The 24,896-nt window shown below is 35.9% G+C and overlaps 1 protein-coding gene across 1 annotated transcript in view; it reads left to right on the forward strand.

Annotated features, from left to right (window-relative positions):
• The window catches only part of FBXL17 (F-box and leucine rich repeat protein 17), a 504,442-nt gene that overhangs the window by 13,281 nt on the left and 466,265 nt on the right, over positions 1 to 24,896 (forward strand). Inside the window, exons 3-4 of the mRNA XM_040492981.1 lie at positions 5,702 to 5,824; positions 10,275 to 10,532. Of these exons, the coding sequence (XP_040348915.1) occupies positions 5,702 to 5,824; positions 10,275 to 10,532 (381 nt within the window). The remainder of the gene's footprint in view (positions 1 to 5,701; positions 5,825 to 10,274; positions 10,533 to 24,896) is intronic.

Consider the following 24,896-nt stretch of genomic DNA (forward strand, 5'->3'; position numbering starts at 1 on the left):
TATATTCAAAAAGGAATGCAAACCATCAAAAATGCTATTGTGTCTGCCTTCTTGATCTAGGGGAGGAGGGTAGAATTCATAGGTATTAAAAATAAAAATTTATACAGAAAACCCCCCTTCATTTCAGTAATATGGTTCATTAAATGGATTTATTTTTTACATTTTGGATCACTTTTGCATTTCTGTGATAAATCCTACTTGGCCATGGTATATAATACTTTTAATATGTACTGGTATAAGTTTGCTGATATTTTGTTGAAGATTTTTGCATCTGTTTTCATAAAAGACATTGGTCTGTAGTTTTTTCGTGATGTCTTTGTTTGGCTTTTGTATCTGACTCCATAGAATGAGTTAGGAAATGTTCCCTCATCCTCCAATTTGGAAGAATTTAAGGATTAGTATTAGTTCTTCTTCAGATGTATCACTAATTATGCCCTCTGTTCCTTGGCATTTCTTTGTTGGAAGTTTTTTGATTACTGATTTAATATTTTTACTTTTTATTCAGATTTTCTCTTCTTGAGTCAGTTTTATTTATTTATTTTTTTTGAGTTTGTATGCTTCTAGGAATTTGTCCATTTCATCTAGGTTGTTTAGTTGCCATAGTATTCTATAATTCTGTTTCTGCAAGGTTGGCAATGATGTCTATTTTTTTTTAATGGTTATTTTTGAGAGAGAACGAGAGTGTGCATGCATTAGTAGGGGAGGGGCAAAGAGAGAGAGGGACAGAGAATCTGAAGTGGGTTCCATGCTGATATCAGACAGCCTAATGCAGGGCTCGAACTCAAGAATCTCGAGATCATGACTTGAGCCCAAGGCAGATGCTTAACTGACTGAGCCACCCAGGTACCCTGATATCTCTATTTTCATTCGTATTTTAGTAATTTGAGTGTTCTCTCTTTTTAATCTGCTGAAGGCTGGTTAATTTTGTTGATATTTCCAAAGAATGGACTTGTGTTTTCTTTGTTTCTATTGTTTTTCTAGTCTATATTTCATTTACATTTGCTCTGATTTTTATTTTCTTCCTTCTCCTCGGTCTATATTTAGTTTTCTTCTCCTTTTGTAGTTCTGTAAGGTGGAAGGTTAGGTAGGTTATTGGTTTGAGATCTTTATTCTTTTTAATACAGTTATTTACAGTTATATTCCATAAATTGTGGGATGTTGGGAGCACATGGCTGGCTCAGTCGGTAGAGCATGAACCTCTTCATCTCAGGGTTGTAAGTTCCAATCCTATGCTGGGCCAGCTCTGCTGTTTCTTATTATGATATATATAGCATGCCAAGGACCATGTAGCCAGGTTGAGAGCAGAGAGAAAGAGAAAGCAGACTTGAGGCTGAGCCTTTATTAGGGTCCAGTTGTGGAGTGTCTAGGGTTTTGCTCATTCACTCTATTGGCTAATTTAAAGCAGACAGGCAGGAATTAGGGCCTGAGGAAGGAGAAAATAGGGTCACTCATGTAGTCAGTTATTTAGGTTACCTGGGGTTTTCTGACAGAATTTCACAGATGGGGCAGCCTCATTGCTTATGTGGTGGTTTTTCTAGTAGCTGTGTCATACAGCTGGCAATATGTTTATTCAAGATAAATGTTTTTTGAAATGGATATAATGGCGATCAAAAGCTTAATGTTAGACCCACTACAATAAAAAAATCTTACTGTCACCAAACTATGGAAAGAGCCCAAATGTCCACTGACTGATGAATGGATAAATATACACAATGGATTATTACTGAGCCATCAAAAAGAATGACATCTTGCCATTTGCAACAATGTATGGAGCTGGAGTATATTATGCTAAGTGAGATAAGTCAAAGGAAGACAAATATCATAGGATTTCACTCGTGGAATTTAACAAACAAAACATGAACTTATGAGAAGGGGGAGAAGAGAGAGAAATGATAAAAGACTTAACTATAGAGAACAAACTGAGGGTTGATGGAACTTGGTGGGGGATGGACTAAATGGGTGATGGGCGTTAAGGAGGGCTCTTGTATTGAGCACTGGGTATTATATGTAAGTGATGAATCATTAAATTCTATTTCTGAAACCATATTACACTGTATGTTAACTGAATAGAATTTAAATACAAATTTGAAAAAAAAACCTTATAGTTAGACACTTAACCTACAAATATAAATACCATGGTTTCAATGATATATAAAAACTTTGTTTCTATATTTATGTACTTCCTGTCATATATTTTTATGTGTTTTGTGCCCAGCAACATAGATTTATAATTATTATTTTATATTTTTAATTTTTAATTTTTTTATTTTTGAGAGAGAGAGAGAGTATGAGTGAGGGGCAGAGAGAGAGGGGGAGAGAGAGAGAGAGAGAGAGAGAGAGAGAGAGAGAGACAGAGAGACACTACCCATGAGGGGCAGAGAGAGAGAGAATCCCGAAGTGAGGCTCGAGCTCATGAACCAGGAGATCGTGACCTGAGCCAAAGTGGAATGCTTACCCGACTGAGCCACCCAGACGCCCTTGTAGTTTTCTTCTCAATCATGTACAAAATAAAAGGGGTACAAGTCCAAAGTACATTAGTTATAAATTTTATATTTACCTACATAAACACCTATCTTTACTGTTTTTTTTTTTTAACGTTTATTCATTTTTGAGACAGAGACAGAGCATGAATGGGGGAAGGTCAGAGAGAGAGGGAGACACAGAATCTGAAACAGGCTCCAGGCTCTGAGCTGTCAGCACAGAGCCTGACGCGGGGCTCGAACTCAAGGACTGCGAGATCATGACCTGAGCCGAAGTCAGACGCCCAACCGACTGAGCCACCCAGGCGCCCCACTGTTGTTTTTTATTTCTGCATGTGATTTCAAGCTGCTGGCTTATGCTCTTTCATTTAAGTCTGAAGAGCTCCCTCTAGCATTTCTTACACTCAGGTTTACTAGTGACATACTCCCTCAGTTTTTATTTATCTGGAAATATTTTTTTTAATATATTTTTTTAAACATTTATTTTTGAGAGACAGAGAGAGACAAGAGAATGAGCAGGAAAGGGGCAGAGACAGAGGGAGACACAAAACCTGAAGCAGGCTCCAGGCTCTGAGCTGTCAGCACAGAGCCTGATGCAGGGCTCGAACCCATGAACTATCAGATCATGACCTGAGCCGAAGTCAGTTGCTGAGCCACCCAGGTGCCCATCTGGGAATATTTTAATTTCTCCATTATTTTTGAAGAATAGTTTTGCCAGATATACAGAGTTCTTGCTTAACAGTTTTTCTTTCAGCACTTTAAATATGTCATCCCATTGCCTTGTGGCAAAAAAGGTAGTGAGGATTCCTTGCACACTCTTTGGTCAGTTCTCTTTGCTGGTTCTACTGGCCAGAAAAATGGTTTTACTTTCAGAGTTTTAGGTATCTACACAGCTGCCACATTGCAGCTCTGTGACTTAGGCTGTATTGGGACATGGCCAACAGAGAGAGAAAAGAAAAGGGAAAGGAAAGAAAACCCAAAATGAAGGTTCTCACATTTTCTGTCTCACATTCTGTCCAGAAAGATGGTTTTGTCTCTGTAGTTTAGTTGTGTCTTATGTACAATTCTGCACAGGGGCCATCCTATTCCATGATGGGAGAAAAAACAAAAAAACTCAGGAAACTCATTCCTATTACTGACTATTCTTTAAGTTTTGGCTCACTTCCCCAATCCATCTGTTACTAACATTTATTTATTTGTTTAATGTTTATTTTGAGAGCATGAGTTTGAGTTTAATGTTTATTGAGAGAGCATGGGGGAGGGGCAGAGAGAGGGGGAGAGAATTCCAAGCAGTCTCTGTGATATCAGTGCAGAGTTGGATTCAGGGCCCAGTCTCCCTAACTGTGATATCATGACCCAGCTGAAATCAAAAGTCAGATGCTTAACCATCTGAGCCATCCAGGCACCCAACCTTTTATTTATTTTTAATGTTTAAAAACTTTTTAAAAAGATTTTATTTTTAAGTAATCTCTGTGCCTCCTGCAGGGTTCAAACTCACAACCCCAAGATCAAGAGTTGTGAGCTCTACTGACTGAGCCAGCCAGGTGCCCCTATTTACTAACCTTTTGGAGTCCTGAGTTAATTGCTTTTAGTATGTTATCCATAGGTTTTAGTTGTCATGAGTGGGAGTGAGAGACTGTAGTGGGCTTAACGTCATCTTTGCTGGTGATTCTTACACATATTTTTTATTTCTCAGTAGACCCTTGGAAAAAGAATGGTAGTTGTGAAGAGAAGGTAGTTATTTTCCCCAGGCTTAAGATTTAAATATAGTAGAGATTCTAGCTGAGGTGTCTACAACTTTTGCCTGCCCAGAGGCTTACCACTTTAGGTCATAGTAATGATAGGAATCATTTATATACTATTTACTCTGTTCCAGATACTGTTTCCAAAACTTTAAACTCCTTTAGTCCTCACAATAACTCTATCAGGTCAATACTATATTATCCCCATTTTATTTTATTTATCATTGTAATTATTTTTAATGTTTATTTTTGAGAGAGAATGAGAGCAGAAGAGGGGGCAGAAGAGAGGGGGACAGAGGATCTGAAGTGGGCTCCATGCTGACAGCAGAGAGCCCAATGTGGGGCTCAGAATCATGAATGGTGAGATCATGACCTGAGATGAGGTCAGCCACCCAATCCCTATTATCCCCATTTTAAAGATAAATTGAGGTACAGAGAGAGTAAGTAATTTGTCCAAGGTTGCATAGATAATAAATGGTGGAGTCATGATTTAAACCCAGCATAATGGGGCGCCTGGGTGGTGCAGTCGGTTAAGCGTCCAACTTCAGCCAGGTCACGATCTCGCGGTCCGTGAGTTCGAGCCCCGCGTCAGGCTCTGGGCTGATGGCTCGGAGCCTGGAGCCTGTTTCCGATGCTGTGTCTCCCTCTCTCTCCGCCCCTCCCCCGTTCATGCTCTGTTTTTCTCTGTCCCAAAAATAAATAAAAAACGTTGAAAAAAAAAATTTAAACCCAGCATAAGACAATTTAGTGTTAGAGCACATGTTCTGGTTAAAATTTTTACTTATGTGTTATGGAAATTATCATATACAAACCAAAGTAGAAAATACTGTAATGAACCTGCCCTCCACCATGTATCTTCAACCAGTTTTATTAGTTTTCAGTATTCTGCCTATCTTGTTTTATTTTTCACTAACTTTTTTTTGTTTTTGATAAGGTATCTGAAAGCAAATTCTAGATATCATTTTATTTATAAACACTGAAGTATATATCTAAAATGCATAATACTTTTATAAAACGTAACCACAGTATGAACATAACTACAATATAATCAAAGCCTAAAAAGTGAATAATAATTTTCTGATTTCTAATATCTTGTGTTCAGTTTTATCTGATTGTCTCAGAAGAACCTTCTTATAGTTGGTTCAGTTCAGGATCCCAATATGGTCCACACATTGTATTTATTGATACATACCTTAATTGTAAAAATTTTAATACTGGCAAACACACATTTTCTCTCTCTAGAGAGAAATCCCCCTGCTCTCACACCCACTCTTTTTACATAGAAGGTAATGTTAACACACATTCTTAACTCTCATACCCTCTTTAGGGCTGTCCCTAATGATGACTTTTCTAATAATGGCCACTTGTATTCAAGATGGTTTTCTGTTTTAAAAGTTAATTTTTTCTAATTAACAAAAAACTGTTCCTGTGCTTTTGAAGTATTTAGCACATATTATATGGTTCCTTTTTTATTTACAGATATTTTCCAATTTATCCCTGGATGAGCGTTGCCTTTCTGCCTCGTTGGTTTGCAAGTACTGGCGTGACCTTTGTTTAGATTTCCAGTTTTGGAAGCAGCTGGATCTTAGTAGTCGTCAGCAGGTATGGAATCCAATTCTAAGAAACACCTTGGCCTACTCAACAAATATCTTTATTTCTCTTCAGAAATCATTTCTTTCATGTTGGAGTTTTTCAAGATAGTTCGAATGACTGTAACTTATAATTCCATGCTTCAGTAATTTTTTTGTGTGAATTTATGTTATAGCTAGGTTCTTGTGGTGAAGAAGATATTTAATGTGGATTGGTAATTTTGGGTTGCTTCTTAATCCTTTTGTCTAAGTCCTCTTTGTCTTCTCCCTTTTTTCATTACATTTAAAGAAAGTTATTAAGCTTTCCCCCCTTTTTGTAGGAATTATATCATGAATTTTAGTTTAGTAGTAGAACATGATGGCATATGTTTATATAGTACTGCTGATATGCCATGTACTGTTCTCTGGGCTTTACACATACTAAAGCATTTGAATCTTCTAACAACGTTTTGAGTTGATACTATTATTATCCCTTTTAATGTGTTATTATTATACTATTAATTATAGTATCTTTAGACTGTTGTTATAGGTGAATAGTATAAGTATTTTTTTTTAAAAAATTTTTTTAATGTTTATTTATTTTTGAGACAGAGAGAGAGCATGAACGGGGGAGGGGCAGAGAGAGAGGGAGACACAGAATCGGAAGCATGCTCCAGGCTCTGGGCCATCAGCCCACAGCCCGAAGCGGGGCTCGAACTCACGGACCGTGAGATCGTGACCTGAGCTGAAGTTGGACGCTCAACCGACTGAGCCACCCAGGCGCCCCTAAGTATTTTTTTTAAATTTTTTTGTTAAAGAATTTTAGTTTATTTTGAGTGAGAGAGTGAGAGAGTGTGTGTGTGTGTGAGAGAGAGAGAGAGATCGGGGGAGGGGCAGAGAGTGAGGAAGAGAGAGAATCCCAAGCAGGCTCTGCACTGTCAGTGCAGAGCTCAATGTGGGGCTCAATCCTATGAACCGTGAGATAATGACCTGAGCTGAAACAGAGTCTGACACTTAACTGACTGAGCCACCCAGGTGCCTCAATAGTTTAAGCATTCTCACACTACTGTTACAGATGAATAAATAGAAGCAAAATGGGCTAAGATATCTTGTTTTTATTTTCCTTTTGATTAATTTTCTAATCTTCCCTATTGCCTGGCTGCCCAATGTGTTCATATGGTGGCATAAGTTAGGAAAAAAGGTAGAGTTAATAGTGCTTATTGCATACAATTTGTTGGACTTATTTTTTTCTTTTGGACTTGGACTTGATTGTTAGAACTTCTTTTGGGCTTGATTGTTAGAACTTGGCATTGAAATGCATAAAAATATTCAATAAGAATAGGATATTATGGGAGTACTGAACCTGTTCTAAATCCATGATACTATTAGGTACTGGTGTGCTGCCACATGTTTAACAACTCCTTTCAAAAACAAATAGAAAGCTGTGATTTGTAATATTTGCTAGTTTTTGTGGTGCAAATGCTCCCACCATGGCCTGTTTCAGGCTATGGATGTAATATCACTGAACACGGTGATGTCCTTGATTTGGAAAGAGGTACACATTGCAGGCTCTTGTGAGTTGGTACAAGCCAACTACATGCAGCATACCACTAGTAGTTTACGTGGGGGGTGTGTGTGTGTGTATCACTCGTTCACTTTAAACAAAATAAGCAAATCCTGGACATTTATGTGTAAGTTTTCTTTTTGTTTTTCTGCCTCATTGGTTAGAAGCTGAAATAATTACAGAATTAGTCATTTCCCTACCTGGGTCCATGAAATTTGTGTCCAGGGAGAATAGTGAGTATTTAGTTATTGTGGCTGGTAGAGTGGAAAGAAGTAATGTGAAATAATCCATTGGCTCTTTAGTACTCTTGGATATCTGAGCTGTTTGTTACAAACTCAGGCTAAGAATAGCTTTACCATTCTATTGGTAGTTATGTCTGGAGATGAAAAAAGAAGAAAAGATAAAAGGAGAGCTATGTCCAGGTTTTAACTTTGAAGGTAACTGTCTGTATTTATGCTTTTTCCAGGGAGCATAAAGGTAGTTTCAGCCTTGTCTCTTACTTTTAGTGCTCCTCAGCACTGCAGTTCTTTACTTCTGTTCTAAATTTCGTCATGTGCATCTTCTCTGACCATTATTTGTACTCAAGGGACTTGAATAATATTAACCCTCTTTTTCTTTTTTATTTATGTTTACTTATTTTTTATTGAAGTATACTTTTACAGGTGTACAACATAGTGATTTGACAACTCTATACGTAATGCTGTGCTCATCCCAAGTGTAGCTGCCATCTCTCACTGTACAAGGCTATTACCACACCATTCACTATACTCCCTATGCTGTACCTTTCATCCCTGTGACTTATTCCATGATTGGGTATAGAATATGTACAGGTTGATTTTTTAAAAATTATGTTTAAAATTCAGATGGCCATGTGAGTTTTTTACCACATGAATTCTAAGGTTACTCATACTTAGCTTTGAGGTATTTTTTTTATATAAATTAAAACAAATTTTGTTTAACATTTTGTAATTTATTTTTTTGAGAGAGACAGAGTGCGAGCAGGGGAGGGGCAGAGAGAGAAGGAGACACAGAATCTGAAGCAGGTTCCAGTCTGAGCTGTCAACACAGAGCCTGATGTGGGGCCCGAACCCATGAACCCTGAGATTATGATCTGAGCTGAGTTGGACACTTAAAGCACCTCTAGCTTTGAGGGTTTTTTTGATAAAAGGTATTTGTTATGGACATTTGTATGTAATCTTGGATGTGTTCATAAACAAAATGATGTATTTTCTATATATATATATATGAGGTAGTATTCTGATAGAAGTAGTAAAGGGACACCTGTTTGGCTTGGTGTCCTACATCAGCTCACGTCATGATTCTACATCTGTGAGTTCAAGCCCTGTGTTAGGCTCTGTGCTGATACTCACAGCCTGGAGCCTTCTTCAGATTCTATGTCTACCTCTCTCTCTGCCCCTCCCTCACTCATGCTATGTCTCTCGTGTCTCAAAAATAAATAAACGTTAATTTTTTTTTTTTTTAAAGGGGCACCTGGGTGTCTCAGTTGGTTAAGTGGTGACTTCAGCTCAGGTCATGATCTCGCCATTCCCAAGTTCGAGTCCCACATCGGTCCCTATGATAACAGCTCAGAGCCTGGAGCCTGTTTCAGAGTCTGTCTTCCTCTCTCTCTGCCCTTTCCCCACTTGTACTCTGTGTGTCTCTTTCTCTCTCTTTCAAAAATAAATGTATATTAAAAAAATAAAAATAAATTTTAAATAAAAAAGTAGTAAAACAATTAAAATTTATATTTTGTGGTAGGGACCATCTAATACTAGGTATAATAAGTTACAATTCATATAATGTGATGACTGATACACACTGTTTGCTGGGTTAAAAATAGAAAACAAAGCAATTAAAATTTCAGTATAATTTTGTGTATTCAAACTTCTTCAAAGTTTAACTTTGAAAGTTAAAGTAACTTTCCTGATAAGGATAGATCTTAGGCTTTCAACGAAAATTAACACATATATTTTTGCTTGGTGTTTTTCCATACCACTTCTGACACGAGATGTGTCGAGTTTTTTTCATTCTAAAAAATTCTCTGATAACAACTGGGTATCTAACAATTCAGTGCAATTCTGACACCAACTCCTGGGGTTAATGCAGACCTCACCGATTATGGGCTTTAGTCCTATAAGACTGTCCCCTCTTCATACACCCCTCACGAGTCCCAGGAGTCACCAGTAGTTCTCACTGACCAGCTGTGACTTCAACAGTTCCCTCTAGTCTTTCCTCAGGTTTGATAATTTGCTAAAATGACTTACAGAACTCAGGAAAATACTTTTTCTGGTTTATTGTAAAGGATACAACTCAGGACTGGCCAAATGGAAAAGATGCCTAGGACAAATTACGGGGGTGGAGAAGATGTGGAGCTTCCATAGAGTCTGTGGGCCTGTCACCCCCCTGGCTCCTTAAGGTGTTCGCCAACCTAGAAGCTCTTCAGTTTTCATTGTTGAAAAGTTTTTCTAACCTAGTCTCTAGCTCCTGTACCCTCCCAGGAAGTCAGGGGTTGAGGCTGACAGTTACCACTTTCTAATCACATGGTTTTTCTGGTGACCAGACCTCATCGTAAAGATATCATCTAGGGGCCCCCGTTTAAGTCATTTCATTAGTATAAACTCAAGTGTGGTCAAAAGGGGCTTGTTATGAATAACAAAGGACACTCCTATCAATCAGGAAATTCCAAGAGTTGTGGAGGCTCTGTTCTAGGAATTAGAAACAAAGACTAAGTATGCATTTTATACTATACCACAGTTCTTGTTATGCTTTAATATTCAATAAGAAGGTTTTCTTTTGATTGTGGTTTTCATGCTGTAATCTAATTATTACTTATTTATTGGGGGAAAACTTAATAAAAGAATAGAAAGTACGTTTCTACTTTTAGCAAAAGTTTAAACTTATTCCTTTTTTTTCCTCCTAGGTCACTGATGAATTATTGGAAAAAATTGCATCAAGAAGTCAGAATATAATTGAAATCAACATTTCTGATTGTCGCAGTATGTCTGATACAGGCGTATGTGTTCTAGCATTTAAGTGTCCTGGACTTCTTAGGTATACAGCCTACAGGTGTAAACAGCTTTCTGACACTTCTATTATTGCGGTTGCCTCTCATTGTCCTTTACTTCAGAAAGTTCATGTAGGCAACCAGGACAAACTTACTGATGAAGGACTCAAACAGGTAAATATTAGCATCTATAAAATGGTTTTACTCTGATTAACTCAAAATGTTTGCTTGAAGCTACACTTTAACACATTATTATATGTTAAAAATAATGCTCAGAGACTAAAATAAGCCATCTTGTTTTTTGTACCCATGAGTGGTTGGTTCAGTAAAATTGATAAATAACTTTGGTGTGTTTTGTAGTGAGTGCCTGAACTTCCGGGACAAGCCATTTTATTTATTTTTTTGTTAGTTAAATTTTATACCAAATTTGGCTTTAGGTTCCAATAGTATGCATTTTGGGTTGGTATGAGGTTTTAAAAATTGACTTTTAATTCCCCTTTTACATTACTAGATGATATGCCTATGTGCTTTAAAATACATATTTTAAAGCATAAATGAAAGTCCAAATTAAGGAGTGTAGAATGAAGTAAAAGCTGCTCATTACCCATATTTGGAACAATAATTGGATTGAAATACTATATTTTATCTTTGACACACTTCCTTTGGAAATGCCATTTAAAATTTTTTTGTCTCAGAGTGGATTATTCATTCATGAGTATTGAATGGATTCTATGTGCCAGGCTCTAGATTTGTGAATATTGTGAATATTTAGTAATGTTCCCAGTTTTGTACTAGGTACTTACTGTATTTTAACATGTAACCCTTGAAATAACTTTGTGAAATAGTTCGTATTAAACTCATTTTGTAAAGGGAGAAATTAAAGGTTAGAAAGATTAATTAACTTGCCTAATGTTTAGCAAGTGGTGGAACTGGGGTTTAAAGCTTAGATTCTCCAAAATCTCTTCCATCTTTTGACTTTCCCACTCCAAAAGACTTTGAATAAGGGGGCCTGCTCTGTGAGGGCAGAGGCCCTGCACGTTTCCCACTCCAGCTACGGTTTTCTTGACAAACATTTTTGAAAGAAAGAGCTAATTAATAATTTCATTCAAGAACTTGTCAGGATTAAAGTTTAAATTTAGAAGTGGGGTGTAGTCCTGACACTTCCCAGTAAAAGCAGAATATTGGCAAAGTTCTAGATTTAAATCTGATCTGAAATGAACTTAGAAGAAGATTGCTAAATTTAAACATTACATATGAATTAATTGAAAGCTCAGTATTAGAAGGAATTTGGGGAGATTCTGTCTTAAGCAGTACTGGGTGTGTCAATCTAATTTATGTATTAAAAATGCTAAAATGTATAAGGGAGACTGTTCTGTCTGCAAAGGCAAATTGTGCAATAACACCGTTATTTGTTTTAGTATCTGTCCTGATCATTTCTGCTATATATACGATCACCCACTAGTGGAATGAAGTTCTTATATGTATTAGAACAAATTAATCTTTAACGGGAAATTATAAATTTTGTTGACAGGGCATGATTTTTTTTGTGATAGAAATCTGTTGGCAAATTATACTTTATAATGAGACATTTATAGAGGTCTGTGTATTTATAAAGTTGGCTAAATCTGTTGTATTTTTAAACATGATATAATATGAATAGTTGAGCAGACTGTTAAGGGTGTTTGTGGTAAGAATAAGATCATAACTATGATTGAAATAGAGGGAAAATAAAAAGTCCTTTAAGGAACAAGAGTTAATATGCCAATCAAGTACCATGAATTTATCTAACCTCTACAACTTCTCTAGAATGTAAGATATCTTGGAACCTATAAATTTATGATTAGATGTTTGCTTCAGATTTTCATGGCTCTTTTTTAAATACATATATTTTTAATTTTTAGAAAGAGAGAGAGTGCACGGGAGTGGGGGAAAAGGGCAGAAGGAGAGAGAGAATCTTAAGCAGGTTCCATTCTCAGCCCAGAGCCTGGCAAAGGATCTCACAAATGGATCTCACAACCATGAGAGATCATGACCTGAGAGATCATGAATCAGAAGCTTAACCAACTGAGCCACCCAGGTGCCCCATAGGCAAATATTTTAAATCAATTTTTGGAAACATGCTCAAAGAGCTAGTGGAAAGTATGGACAAACAACTAAAAGTTTTAGAAACTAAAAGAATTCTAGAAAATGATGTATCGAAAAATTGAGATAGTAATAAAGATCTAGAAATTATCAAAAGGAACTAAATTGTAATTCTGGAGCTAAAAAATACAATAACTGATACTAAAATATTTTCTAGAGGGATGCAGCATCAGATAAGGGTAGGCAGGAAAGAATGAGTGAACCTGGAGATGAAACAAAGTGAATTACTGTGTCTGAGAAGAAAAAGAAAAAAAGAATGAGGAAAAGTGAATAGAGTCTGAAGGGCCTGTGGGATATCACTAAGGAGAACAACATTTGCATTATGATTGTCCCAAAAGGAGAAGGGAGAGAGAAAGAGAAAGAATATTTGGAGAAATAATTACTAAAACGTACCAAATTTGATGTGAAAGACATGAATCTGTATATCCAAGAAACTCAGTGAACTCCAGGCAGATTAATTTCAAAGAAGCCTACAATGAGACACATGATAGTATGATTGTCAAAAGCCACAGACAAATAGAGAATCTTGAAAGCAGCAACAAGAGTAGTGTCTCTTAGCATACAAGGGATCTTTAAAAAGATTAACAATTGATTTTTCATGCAAAACCTTGGAACCAGAAAGCAGTGTGCTGATGTAAGTTCTGAGAGAGAAAATGTCAAACAATTTGATATTTGACAAAACTATTCTTTAAGTATGAAGTCAACATTAAGATATTCTCAGGTAAACAAAAAGTGAGGGAAGGGGCACCTGGTTGGCTCAGTCAGTGGAGTATGTGACTCTTAATCTTGGGGCTGTAGATTTGGGCCCTGAATTGGGTATTAGATATTACTTAAAAAAAAAAATCTTCAAAAAAAAAAAAAGGAATTCATCATTAGTAAATCTACTTTACACAAAATGCTAAAAAGAGCATGATAGCTATATAGGTAAATATAAAAGATAGTTTTACTTCACTTTTGGTTTGTAATTCCTCATTTTTTCCTATGTGATTGAAGAAAAGCAAATGTATAGAATGAAGATTATAAATCTATGTTCATGGGCACGTAATGTGTAAAAATGTAATCTATGATAATACTGTAAGTAGAAGGAGTAGAGACATAGCACCATCATGTATACTGTTGACACTATGTTGGTATTGTTCAGATTATGCTATTATAAGTTTATGATGTTAATTGTAGTCTCCATGGTAACCATTAAGAAAATAACTGAATATGTGTAGGAAAGTAATGGGAAGAGAATCAAATGGTATACTGCATAAAATCTATTAAATACAAAAAATGTGGTAATGGAGGAATTGAGGAACAAAAAACATTTAAGACCTACAGTAAGCAAATTGTTTCTAAGTGGCAGAAGTAAATCCTTCCTTGCCAGTAGTTACTTTATTTTTTTTTTTTTAATTTTTAAAGTTTATTTTATTTTGAGAGAGAGAGAGCATGGGAGGGACAGAGAGCAGCGGGGAGAGAAAGAGTCCCACCACCAGCTCAGAACCTGATGCGCTTGAACACACAAACTGTGAGATCATGAACTAATCTGAAACCAAGAGTCAGACACTTCACCCACGGAGCCATCCAGGCGCCCCTATCAGTAGTTACTTTAAGTTAAATAGATTAATTGGAGCACCTGGCAGGCTCAGTCAGTAGGGCATGTGACTTTTTTTTTTAAAGATGTTAAGTAATCTCTACACCAAATGTGGGGCTTGAATTCATAACCTCAAGATCAAGAGTCATATGCTCTTCCGACTGAGCCAGCCAGCTGCTCTAAGCAAGCAGTTCTTCGATTTTTTTTTTTAACGTTCTTTTTTTTTTTTAAGTTTATTTATTCTGAGAGACACAGACACAGTGCAAGCAAGGGAGGGACAGAGAGAGGGAGCAAGAGAGAGAATCCCAAGTAGACTCCACACCACCAGCTCAAAGCCTAATGTGGGGCTTAAATTCATGAACTGTGAGATCAAGATCTGAGCTGAAGCCAAGAGTCAGATGCCTAACTGACTAAGCCACCCATGCAACCCAAATAAATGTTCATTTATTTTTGAGAGATAGAGAGTGCGAGCAGGGAAGGGACAGAGAGCAACAGAGGATCTGAAGCAGGCTATGTGCTGAAAGCAGCAAGCCCAATGCAGGGGTTGAACTCATGAACTGTGAGATCGTGGCCTGAGCCGAAGTCAGCTGCTTAACCAACTGAGCCACCCTGGTGCCCCTAAGCATGCAACTCTTGATCTCATAGTCATGAGTTCAAGCCCCACATTGGGTGTGGAGTCTACTTAAAAAAAAGTTAGATTATACTATAAAAGACAAAGATTGGCAGAATGGATAAGAAGATAACTGTACCTATCATGTCTATAAGAGACTCATTTTTTGATAGAGACAGAATGAAGTTGAAAGTAAAGGATGGAAAAAAGATACTCCATTCATTCCCACCAACAGTGTGAGAGGGTTATCCTTTCGCTGCATCTTTGCTCACATTTGTTGTTGCCTGTGTTGTTAATTTGAACCATTCTGACAGGTGGAAGGCGGTATATTATTTTGGTTTTTATTTGTATTTTCCTGATGATGAGTGATGTTGAGCATTTTTTCATGTGTCTGTTAGCCATTTGTATGTATTCTCTGGAAAGCTCATGGGGTGGGGGTTTCTCAGAAAGTTAAAACTAGAATTACTCCATGACCCAACAATTGCACTACTAAGTATTTATCCAAAGAATACAAAAATACTGGTTCAGAGGGGCATATGCACCCATGTTTATAGCAGCACTGTCAACAATAGCCAAATTATGTAAAGAACCTAAATGTCCATCAACTGATGGATACATGTGTGACACACATGTATGATGGAATATTACTCAGCCATCGTTTCATTCAAAACGAATGAAATCTTGTCATTTGCAACAATGTCGATGGAACTAGAGAGTATTATGCTAAGTGAAATAAGTCAGAGAAAGGCAAATACCACGTGATTTTGCTCAGATGTACAGTTTAAGAAACAAAACAGATGAGCTAGGGGAAAGAAGGAAAAATAAGATAGAAACAGAGAGGGAGGCAGATTATAAGAGACTTTATAGAGGACAGACTGAGGGTTGCTGGAGTAGAGGTGGGTGGAGGTACAGGCTGAATGGGTCATGGGCATTAAGGAGGACACTTGTTGGGATGAGCACTCAGTGTTACATGTAAGTGATGAATCCCTAAATTCTACTGATATCAATACTACACTATATGTTAACTAACTTGAATTTAAGTAAAAAAAAAAAAAGATATTCTGTTCAAATGCTAATAACCAAAGATGGTTGGAGTAGCTATATTATCATCAGAAAAAAATCAATTTTAAGTCAAACAAGTTTATAGTAGACACTGAAGCTCATTATATATTGATGAGTTTCAATTTCTCAGGAAGATAGAACATTTATAAGCATATATATACTTAATAACAGAGCTCCTAAATATAGGAAACAAAAGTGGAAAGGTTTGAAGGGAGAGATAGGTAATTCTCCATTAATAATTAGAAACTTTAATACTGTACTTCAGTGATGGCTACAACAACCAGACCGAAGATCAACGAAGAAATGGAGGACCTGAACAGTGCTGTAAACCAATTATACCTAACAGACATATATAATACACTCTACAATAGAATATATATGCTTTTCAAGTACACATGAAACATTTTCAAGATTAGACTACAAACAAGTCTTAGTAAGTTGTAAAGATTGAAATCATGCAAGTTTCTTCTGTGATCACAGTGAAACAAATCTAGAAATCAGTTACAAAAGGAAAATTCGAAAATGTATGAATATGTGGAAGTTAAGCAACACACTTTTGTACAGCCATTGGGTTATAGAGGAAATGATAAGGGAAATTGGAAAATACCTTGAAATGAATGAAAATTAAGACACAATACACAAAAAGTTACGGGATACAACAAAAGTAGTGCTCAGAGGGAATTTCATGGCTGTGAAAGCTTACATTACAAAGAAAGAAAAATCTGAAATTAGTAACCTAAATGTACACCTGAAGGAGCTTGAAAAAGAAGTTAGCAGAAGGGAGGAAATAATGATCTGAGATAAATGAAGCAGAAAACAGAAAACTAGTTTTTCTGAAAATACTAACAAAAATGACAAATCTTTGAGTAAGAAAACAAAGAAGACTCAACTCCCTAAATCAGAAATTTAAGCGTGAGCATTCCCACCAACTTTATAGAAATAATAACAGTTCTACAAGAAAATTAAGAGCAACAATACACCAACCAACTGGGTGGCCTAGATGAAATGGGCAAATTCCTAGAAATACACAAATGGCAAAAACTGATTGAAGAAGTAGAAAATCTTCTACAACAAGTAAGGAGATTGAACCAGTAATAAAAATCTTCTCCAAAAAGAAAAGACAGAAACCAGATGGCTTCCCTCATGAATTTCCTCAAACATATAAAGAATTAATATCGTCCCTTCTTAAACTTTTCCAAAATATTTAAGAAGCAGCAAGCAGTACTTCCTAACTCCTATGAGACCAGCATTAGCCTGATTTTGAAGCCAAAGACACTTCCAGAGAAGACAATTAACAGAACAGGATCCTTGATAAGTATAAATGCAAAAAAATGTCAACAAAATAGCAAGCAGAAGCCAGAAACATATTAAAAGGATTATGTATTATGACCAAGTGTGATTTATTCCTTGATTGCAAAGGTGGCTCAATCAAGCCACTGATGAAAATCAATCAGTGTACTATATCACATAACTAGAATGGAGGAAGAACTCACATAATCATCTTACTTGGTGTAGAAAATGCATTTGGTGATTCTAGTATCTTTCCATGTTAAAATCATGCAATAAACTAGGAATGGAAGGACACTTCCTCAACGTAATAAAGGCCATATATATCAAAACTATTGTTAATATCATACTCAATGGTGAATGACTGAAAAATTTTCCCTTAAGTTCAGGAATGAAACCACGATGCCCACTTTTGCTTTTTCTCTTCAACATTGTACTGGAAATTCCAGCCAGAGTAATTAGGCAAGAAAAAGAAATAAAAGCCTTCAAAATTGGAAAAGAAGAAGTAAAACTATCTCAGTTTGCATGGTTTTATATAGGCACACCTCAGAGATACTGCAGGTTCGGTTCTAGACCACCGCAGTAAAGCAAATTACAATAAAGCAAGTCAAATGAATTTGAGTTCCCAGTGGATATAAAAGTTATGCTTATGCTAATTGTAATTTATTAAGTGTGCAATAGCACTATGTCTAAAACAATAATGTACATTTCTTAATTAAAAAATACTTTATTGCTAAAAAGTGCTAGCCATCATCTGAGCTTTCAAGGAGTCATAATCTTTTTGCTGATTGCCTTGGTGTTGTTGGCTGCTGACCGATCAGAGTGGTGGTTGCTTAAAGTTGGGGTGGCTCTGGCAGTTCTCTTAAGAAACCACTTTCTTCATCCATAAGAAGCAACTCTTCATCTGTTAATGTTTCATCATCAGATTGCAGCAATTCAGTCACATCTTCAGGCTCCACTTCTGATTCGAGTTCTCTTGCTATTTCTACCACATCTGCAGTTACTTCCTCCGCTTAAGTCTTGAACCCTCAGAGTCATCCATGAGGGTTGGAATCACCTTCCTCCAAACTCCCATTAATGTAAATATTTTGACTTTTTCCCATGAATCAGGAATGTTCTTAATGATGTCTAGAACGGTGAATCCTTTCTGGAAGATTTAAAAAAAAATTTTTTTTTTAAACAAGATTTTTGCCCAGTGTGGGGCTGAACTCATGGTCCTGAGACCAAGAATCACAAGGAGAGTGGGGGAAATGGAAAACAACTAGTTGGTGGAGCAGTCAGAACACATGTACCATTTATCAATTAAGTCTGCTGTTTTATATGGCTATGGTTACATTGGAGTTCAATGATCACAGATCACCATACCAAGTATAATAATAATGAATATGTTTGAAATATGGTGAATTTTACCCAAATGTGACACAGAGACATAAGATGAGAAAATGCTGTTGAAAAAATGGTGCTGATAGACTTGCTCAATACAGGGTTGTAAATTTGTTAAAAAATAACTGTGAAGTACAATAAGATGAAGTACAATAAAATGAGCTCTGACTGTATATAGAGTAGACCCTAAAAAAACTCTTCCCAAAACTGAGCTAATAAAAGTATTCAGTGAAGTTCTAGGATACAAAATCAGTGTGCAAAAATTAGTTGCATTTCTGCAAACTAGCAGTGAAAAATCCAAGGAAGAAATTAAGAAAATAATTGCGTTTACCATAGCTTCACAAATAAAATATTAAGGAGCAAATTTAGCGAGGCACATGCAAGACTTACACACTGAAAACTACAAAACAGGTTAGAAAGAAACTAAAAAACACCTAATAAATGGAAAGACATCTTGAGCTCCTGAATTGGAAGACAGTATTTTTAAGAGGATAATACTACCCAAAATGATCTACAGATTTAATGTAATCCCCATTAAAATTCCACTGGTGGTTTTGCAGAAATTAAAAAAACTCATTATACAATTCATAAGGAATTTTAAAGGACCCAGAACAGCCACAACATTTTTGAATAGGAAGAACAAAGTTGGAGGAGTCCTACTTCTCAATTTTAAAACTTCTTATGAAGGTATAGTCATCAAAACAGTGTGATACTTAGTGGAAGAACAGATGTATAGAAAAATGGAGTAGAATTATGAGTCCAGTAAACCCTCACATCTTTAGTCAATTGATTTTTTACCATAATGCCAAGACCATTCAGTGGGGGAAAGAACACTTTTCCAAAAAAAAGTGCTGGTAAAATTGGATGTCCACATACAAAAGAAAGAAATTTGATTATTTATACCATATACAGAAATTAAATGGGTCAGAGACCTGAATTTAAGAGCCAAAACTATAACACTCTGGAGAAGGGATAGGTGTATATCTTTAGGACTTTGGAGTTGGTAATGATTTCTTAAATACGACACCAAAAAGGCAGGCAACAAATGTAAAAAACAGATAAACTGGACTTGATTAAAATTAAAAACTTTTGTGTTTCTATGGACATTATCAAGAGAGTGAACAGGCAACCCACAAAATATGAGAAAATATTTGTAAATCGTGTATCTGAAAAGGGTTTAATATGTAGACTATATAGAGGACTATTACAGCTCAACATCAACAGAAGCCCTCCCCAAAACTCAGTTGACAGGCAAAATGCTTGAATAGACCTTACCAAAGAGGAGATACAAATGGCCAAGAAGCACATGAAAAGAAGCTTAACATCATTAGCTGCTAGAGAATTGCAAATCAAAACCACAATGAGATACCAGTTTATACCCATTCTCATGTAAATAAGCCCAAAAGTAGATACTTGTTTATTAGTTTTTGTAGCATTATTCATAATAGTCAAGGTGTGGAAACAACCCAATGTCTATTAAGAGATGAATGAGTAAACAGAAAATATATATGCATTATGGAATATTATTTAGCCATGTAATAGCATGAGATGCTGATACATGTTACTTAGTGCATGAATGAACCTTGAAAACATATGCAAAGTTAAGTAGGCTAGATACAAAGAACAAATATAGTATGATTATACTTATATAAAATACCCAGAATAGAAAAATTCACAGAGATGTAATGTAAACAGGAGTTTTCAGGGGCTAGGGGAAGTCAGGAATGGGGACTTGTTGCTAAATGTGTAGAGCATTGGGGTGCCTGGGTGGCTCAGTCAGTTAAGCATCTGACTTCGGCTCAGGTCATGATCTCATCAGGTCATGATCTCACTGTTCCCGAGTTCGAGCCCCGTGTCAGACTCTGTCCTGACAGCTCAGAGCCTGGAGCCTGTTTCAGATTCTGTTTCTCCCGTTCTGTCTCTGCCCTTCCCCTGCTCGTGCTCTGTCTCTCTCTCTCAAAAATAAACATTAAAAAAAAAATCAATAGGTAGAGTGTTTGGAGTCATAAAGTTTTGGAAGGAGGCATGGTGATGGTTGCATAACACTGTGAATGTAATTAATGTCACTAAATTGTACATCTAAATATGACTAAAATGGCAATTTTTATGTTCTATACATTTTATCACAGTAAAGGAAAAAAATAAAATATCTAATTGTTTTTAGATTCAAAATTTCTGTAAGATAAAGGAAAATGTCAGTCTCCCCTAATCTATCTTTACATGTTCCAATGATGTTCAGTCAGTTAGGGAATGAACAGGTGTATATTGAGCATGTACTATGTGTCAGGCACTGTTTATATATTCTAACTACATGTTCATATTAAATTTCTCTTTTGATTCACATCTATTCTGAGATGAGGAAGCAGTTATAGAGGGATTGTCAGTTATTTATCTGAGGTTGAAGTAGTAAATGATAGGACTGACTCATATCCAGGGGTGTCTAGAATTCATACTAAATCTACTCAGTTCATTCCCTCCACTTTACAGATGACATGGCACACATTTTACCCTCATAATGGTGATTGATGTTTAATAGTAAGACTGAAAAACTAGAGATCTTGAAAAACCTTTTTTGGCAAAATGTGTTGTGTTTAGTTAAAGGATATTTTAGGTATTCTTTCTACATTAACATCACAATTGGCAAAAGGAAGTAAATATATATTGGGTTCTTTTTATATATGTTACACAATTTAATCTTCACAACAAAACTGAGGTGGTATTTCAAGATGAAAAATGGAATCTCTTGTAAGTTATTTGCCCAGGTTCACATAGCTAGGAACGTATGGAGCTAATATTCTCTTTCAATTTTTTGATCTCTGAATCATGTGATAACTAGAAATGTACAGCTTTTATATAAATGTCAAGAGGCTTTTTTTTCAGGAAATTCATCTGTATAGCATTTCTAAAACATTCCTTTCCCATGGATCCTAATGAATAGTTTTCTAATAGCTTCCTTCTTTACCCATTAATAATGATTAATAATGATATACAACATTTATTAAGCACTTTTATATGCCTTGCAGTATGCTAATTAACATTTCTATGTGCAGTGTCATTTTAATCCTCTCAGCAACTCTGTGAGGTATAGGTAGGCATTATTATAATTCATTATAAGCCTGATGATGGGCCTGAGAATGGAAGTTGGTCAGTTAACTGAAAATCAATGAAATTAAGGAATCACAAAAATCAGTGTGTGTCATAAACATTTTAATTAAAAAGCAATATAAATGTAATTCATTCATGAGTCTTTTGATATAGGGTTAAAGCCTTTTCCTTGAGTTAGAAATGGCTAGAGTTTTGACTTCCTTTGGTTCAACTATTACAATGGTGTCACCTTCATGATTTACAGTTGTTTTTTCATTTAAGTGATACAGGAACTTAAAACTACTAACAGAGGAATATGAGTGCATCTTAATTTAGAATATGATCTTTCCAGTACAGCTCTTCTTACCATGGGATTGCATTCAATGAACCTGTTGTAAATTGAAAATACCCTGTCAAAAATGCATTTAGTAGACATAATTTACCTGACATCACAGCCTAGCTGACCTTAAACTTGCTAAGAACCCTTACACTAGCTTACATTTGGGCAAAATCATGTAACACAAAATTTATTTTATAATAAAGTGTCAGATATCTCATGTAATTTATTGAATACTGTATGAAAGTGAAAAATAGAATGTATGGGTACAGAATGATTTTAAGTGTACAGGTTGTTTACTGTCATGATTACATGGCTGGCTGGGAATTGCAGTTCCCCGCTCATGCCCAGCATCATGAGAGTGTTATCTTACCACATACTGCCAACCTAGAAAAGGATCAAAGTTCAAAATTTGAAGAATAGTTTCTGCTGAATGTGTATTGCTTTGGCACCATCTTAAAGTAAACAGATCATAAGGCAAACCATCCTAGGTTGGACCATATGGTTGCCTTACCCAAAACTAATATGACAGCAGCTTTTTATGGCTTCCTTTCATTGAATGCAAACATTCAACCTAGTTTTTATAGCTACAGCTTTCTTTTTTCCTTCTCATTGAAGTCAGTTTATTTTTCTTAATGCAATTGTGTTATCAAACTTACAGTTAGAAAAAACAGATTTGGGAACAAGCATCCCTGCCTCTTGGCAGTTTTTTCTCTCAAGTTTTGTTGACATTTGCTATTTCAATGTGTTCCTTTTTTTCATTGTGATAAAATATACATAACATTTACCATTTTAATCATTTTGAAGCATATAAATCAGTGGCATTAAGAATAGAATATTGTGTGATTATCACCAATATCTATTTCTAGAACTTTTTCATCATTCCAACGAGTAACTCCATACCAGTTAAACATTTACTTTCTATTCCTCCTTTTTCCCTCATGCCCTAGTAAGCTCTGTTTTGAGTCTATGAATTCTAGGCCTATTCTAGCTGTCTCCTATAAGTGGAATCATGCAACAGTAAATATTTTGTGTCTGGCTTATGTTTTCAAGGTTCATGTATGTTGTAGCATATAATAGAGTTTCATTCCTTTTCATGGCTGAATAATTTTCCGTTGTATGTATAAACTACATTTTTTCTTTTCATCTGTTGATGGACACTTAATAGCTTTCTATGTTTTAAAAATGAAGTTGAAAAAGTTTTAATCACAGTATTTTCTTAGTTGAAACATTAGTTGTGACAAAGGTTTTTTTGGTGTGTTTTGGTGTTGAAATAGCATTTTTGATATGGATTGAGTTTTATTCACTGTTCTCATTTGCATGTGGATAATAATTACAGCAGTGACACATTGGGAATGGAAAGTAGAAGGAATAACTTTCTTTTTCTAGTGAAGGCAGCATATTTTAAAAATATTTTCTTAATACTGATTTTGAGCAACTTTCATGTGACATTGGAAGACCTAATCTTGTTTTTATCCCACACCAGTTTTGTGGTTTCAGTTGTCTAAATTCATTGTCCGTTGAAGTATATTCTTCCTAAGGTGTTTTTTTTTTAATTATAAAAATAACCTGGTAATAACAGATGGCTTCTTAAAACAAATTCTCTTTTATAAATGCTCAAGGGTAGTATGCAATATTTTAATTAAAATTTGAGATGCTAGGAAAATCACCTCCCAACATTTTATAGAAAAATTTGAAAAATACCTTCGGATGTTTTAGAGCAAATTTGTGAATAATCTTGAATAATTATTATAAAGAAGAAGAGAATTAATCAAGGGCAATCTATTTTCTGTTATATTTGTTTACTTCAGTCCATTTGTACTCCTGATTACTGTCACATGTGAAAATGAACCATGGCTTAATGGGGGGATGGAGTAGCTTCTTTTTAGGTGATGGAGTGACCAGCAGCATGCCTTTCATTAAACACTTTCCTTCAGGGTTGACTGCTGAGTGCCTTTTATATATTATTGTTCTTCCTGAGTTAGAGAGGGGTCTTCTATTACTATTTATCTGATTTTTACCTTTCATGGGTAGCCAGATATTGAACCGATGTCGATAAAAATTCAGAACTTCTCTTTTAAAAAATTTTTCTTTCTTTATTTTGAAAGAGAGAGACAGACACATACACACATGCAAGTGGGTGAAGGACTGAGAGAGAGGGAGAGAGAATCCTAAGCAGGCTCAGAGCTATTGGCTTGGAGCCTGATGTGGGGCTTGAACTCACAAACTGTGAGATCATGACCTGAGGGAAAACCAAGAGTTGGACGCTTTAACCGACTGAGCCACCCAGGCACCCCAAAATTCAAAACCTCTTAAATGATAAACTTGGGTTCTATATCTTAGGTTACTAAGACCATTTACTTGAGTGAAGAGTGAGAGTTAGGATTGCACCTGACATGGGTGCCAGATTTAAGTAGAAATAAAGGGCAGGTTGAGTGAAAATGGAGAGGTGTGGTTGGAGGTAAAATTCCACAAGGTTAATAATCTCCATTACCTAGGAAGGCCTTCAGGCAGCAGTTTTCTAGTATCCAGCCAAGGTAAGTATTGATATTCATCTAGTCAACATCAACCAGATAGGTATTCTTACCTGGTGATGAGTTGTTATCATTTCACAGTGTTCTTTGGTAAGGTGGGAAGTAATATGGAGATAATTTTGAGATGTTTGTAGATCCTTTAGGTGTTGATTTTTGCTGGGATAAGAATAATGGGGGTAGATTATTTACTTGAGATAGGAGGAGATGGATTATAATTTAGTGTTTCCTACCCTAGCATTGGTTCCGGTAGAGGTGTCTTCTAGTGGGTTTCTGCTCTGGCAAGTTGTTTTTCTGTGTCCACCTTTTTGTCTCTCCAGTTTTGGGGACACTGGTTTTTCTTGTAACCTCATTTTTGTAAGAAGAGTTATTGATTTTTCAGTTAAGCTTTTTCCTTTCTTGTTAGTATGGAGTGGTGACTTCTTTAAAAAATTTTTAAAAATTCTTTATTTTTGAGATTGAGACAGAGTGTGAGCAGGGAAGGGGCAGAGAGAGAGGGAGACACAGAATCCGAAGAAGGCTCCAG

Source organism: Herpailurus yagouaroundi, unplaced genomic scaffold (genome assembly GCF_014898765.1).
Source record: "Herpailurus yagouaroundi ecotype Mexico unplaced genomic scaffold, PumYag 29, whole genome shotgun sequence".
Lineage (NCBI taxonomy): Eukaryota > Metazoa > Chordata > Mammalia > Carnivora > Felidae > Herpailurus > Herpailurus yagouaroundi.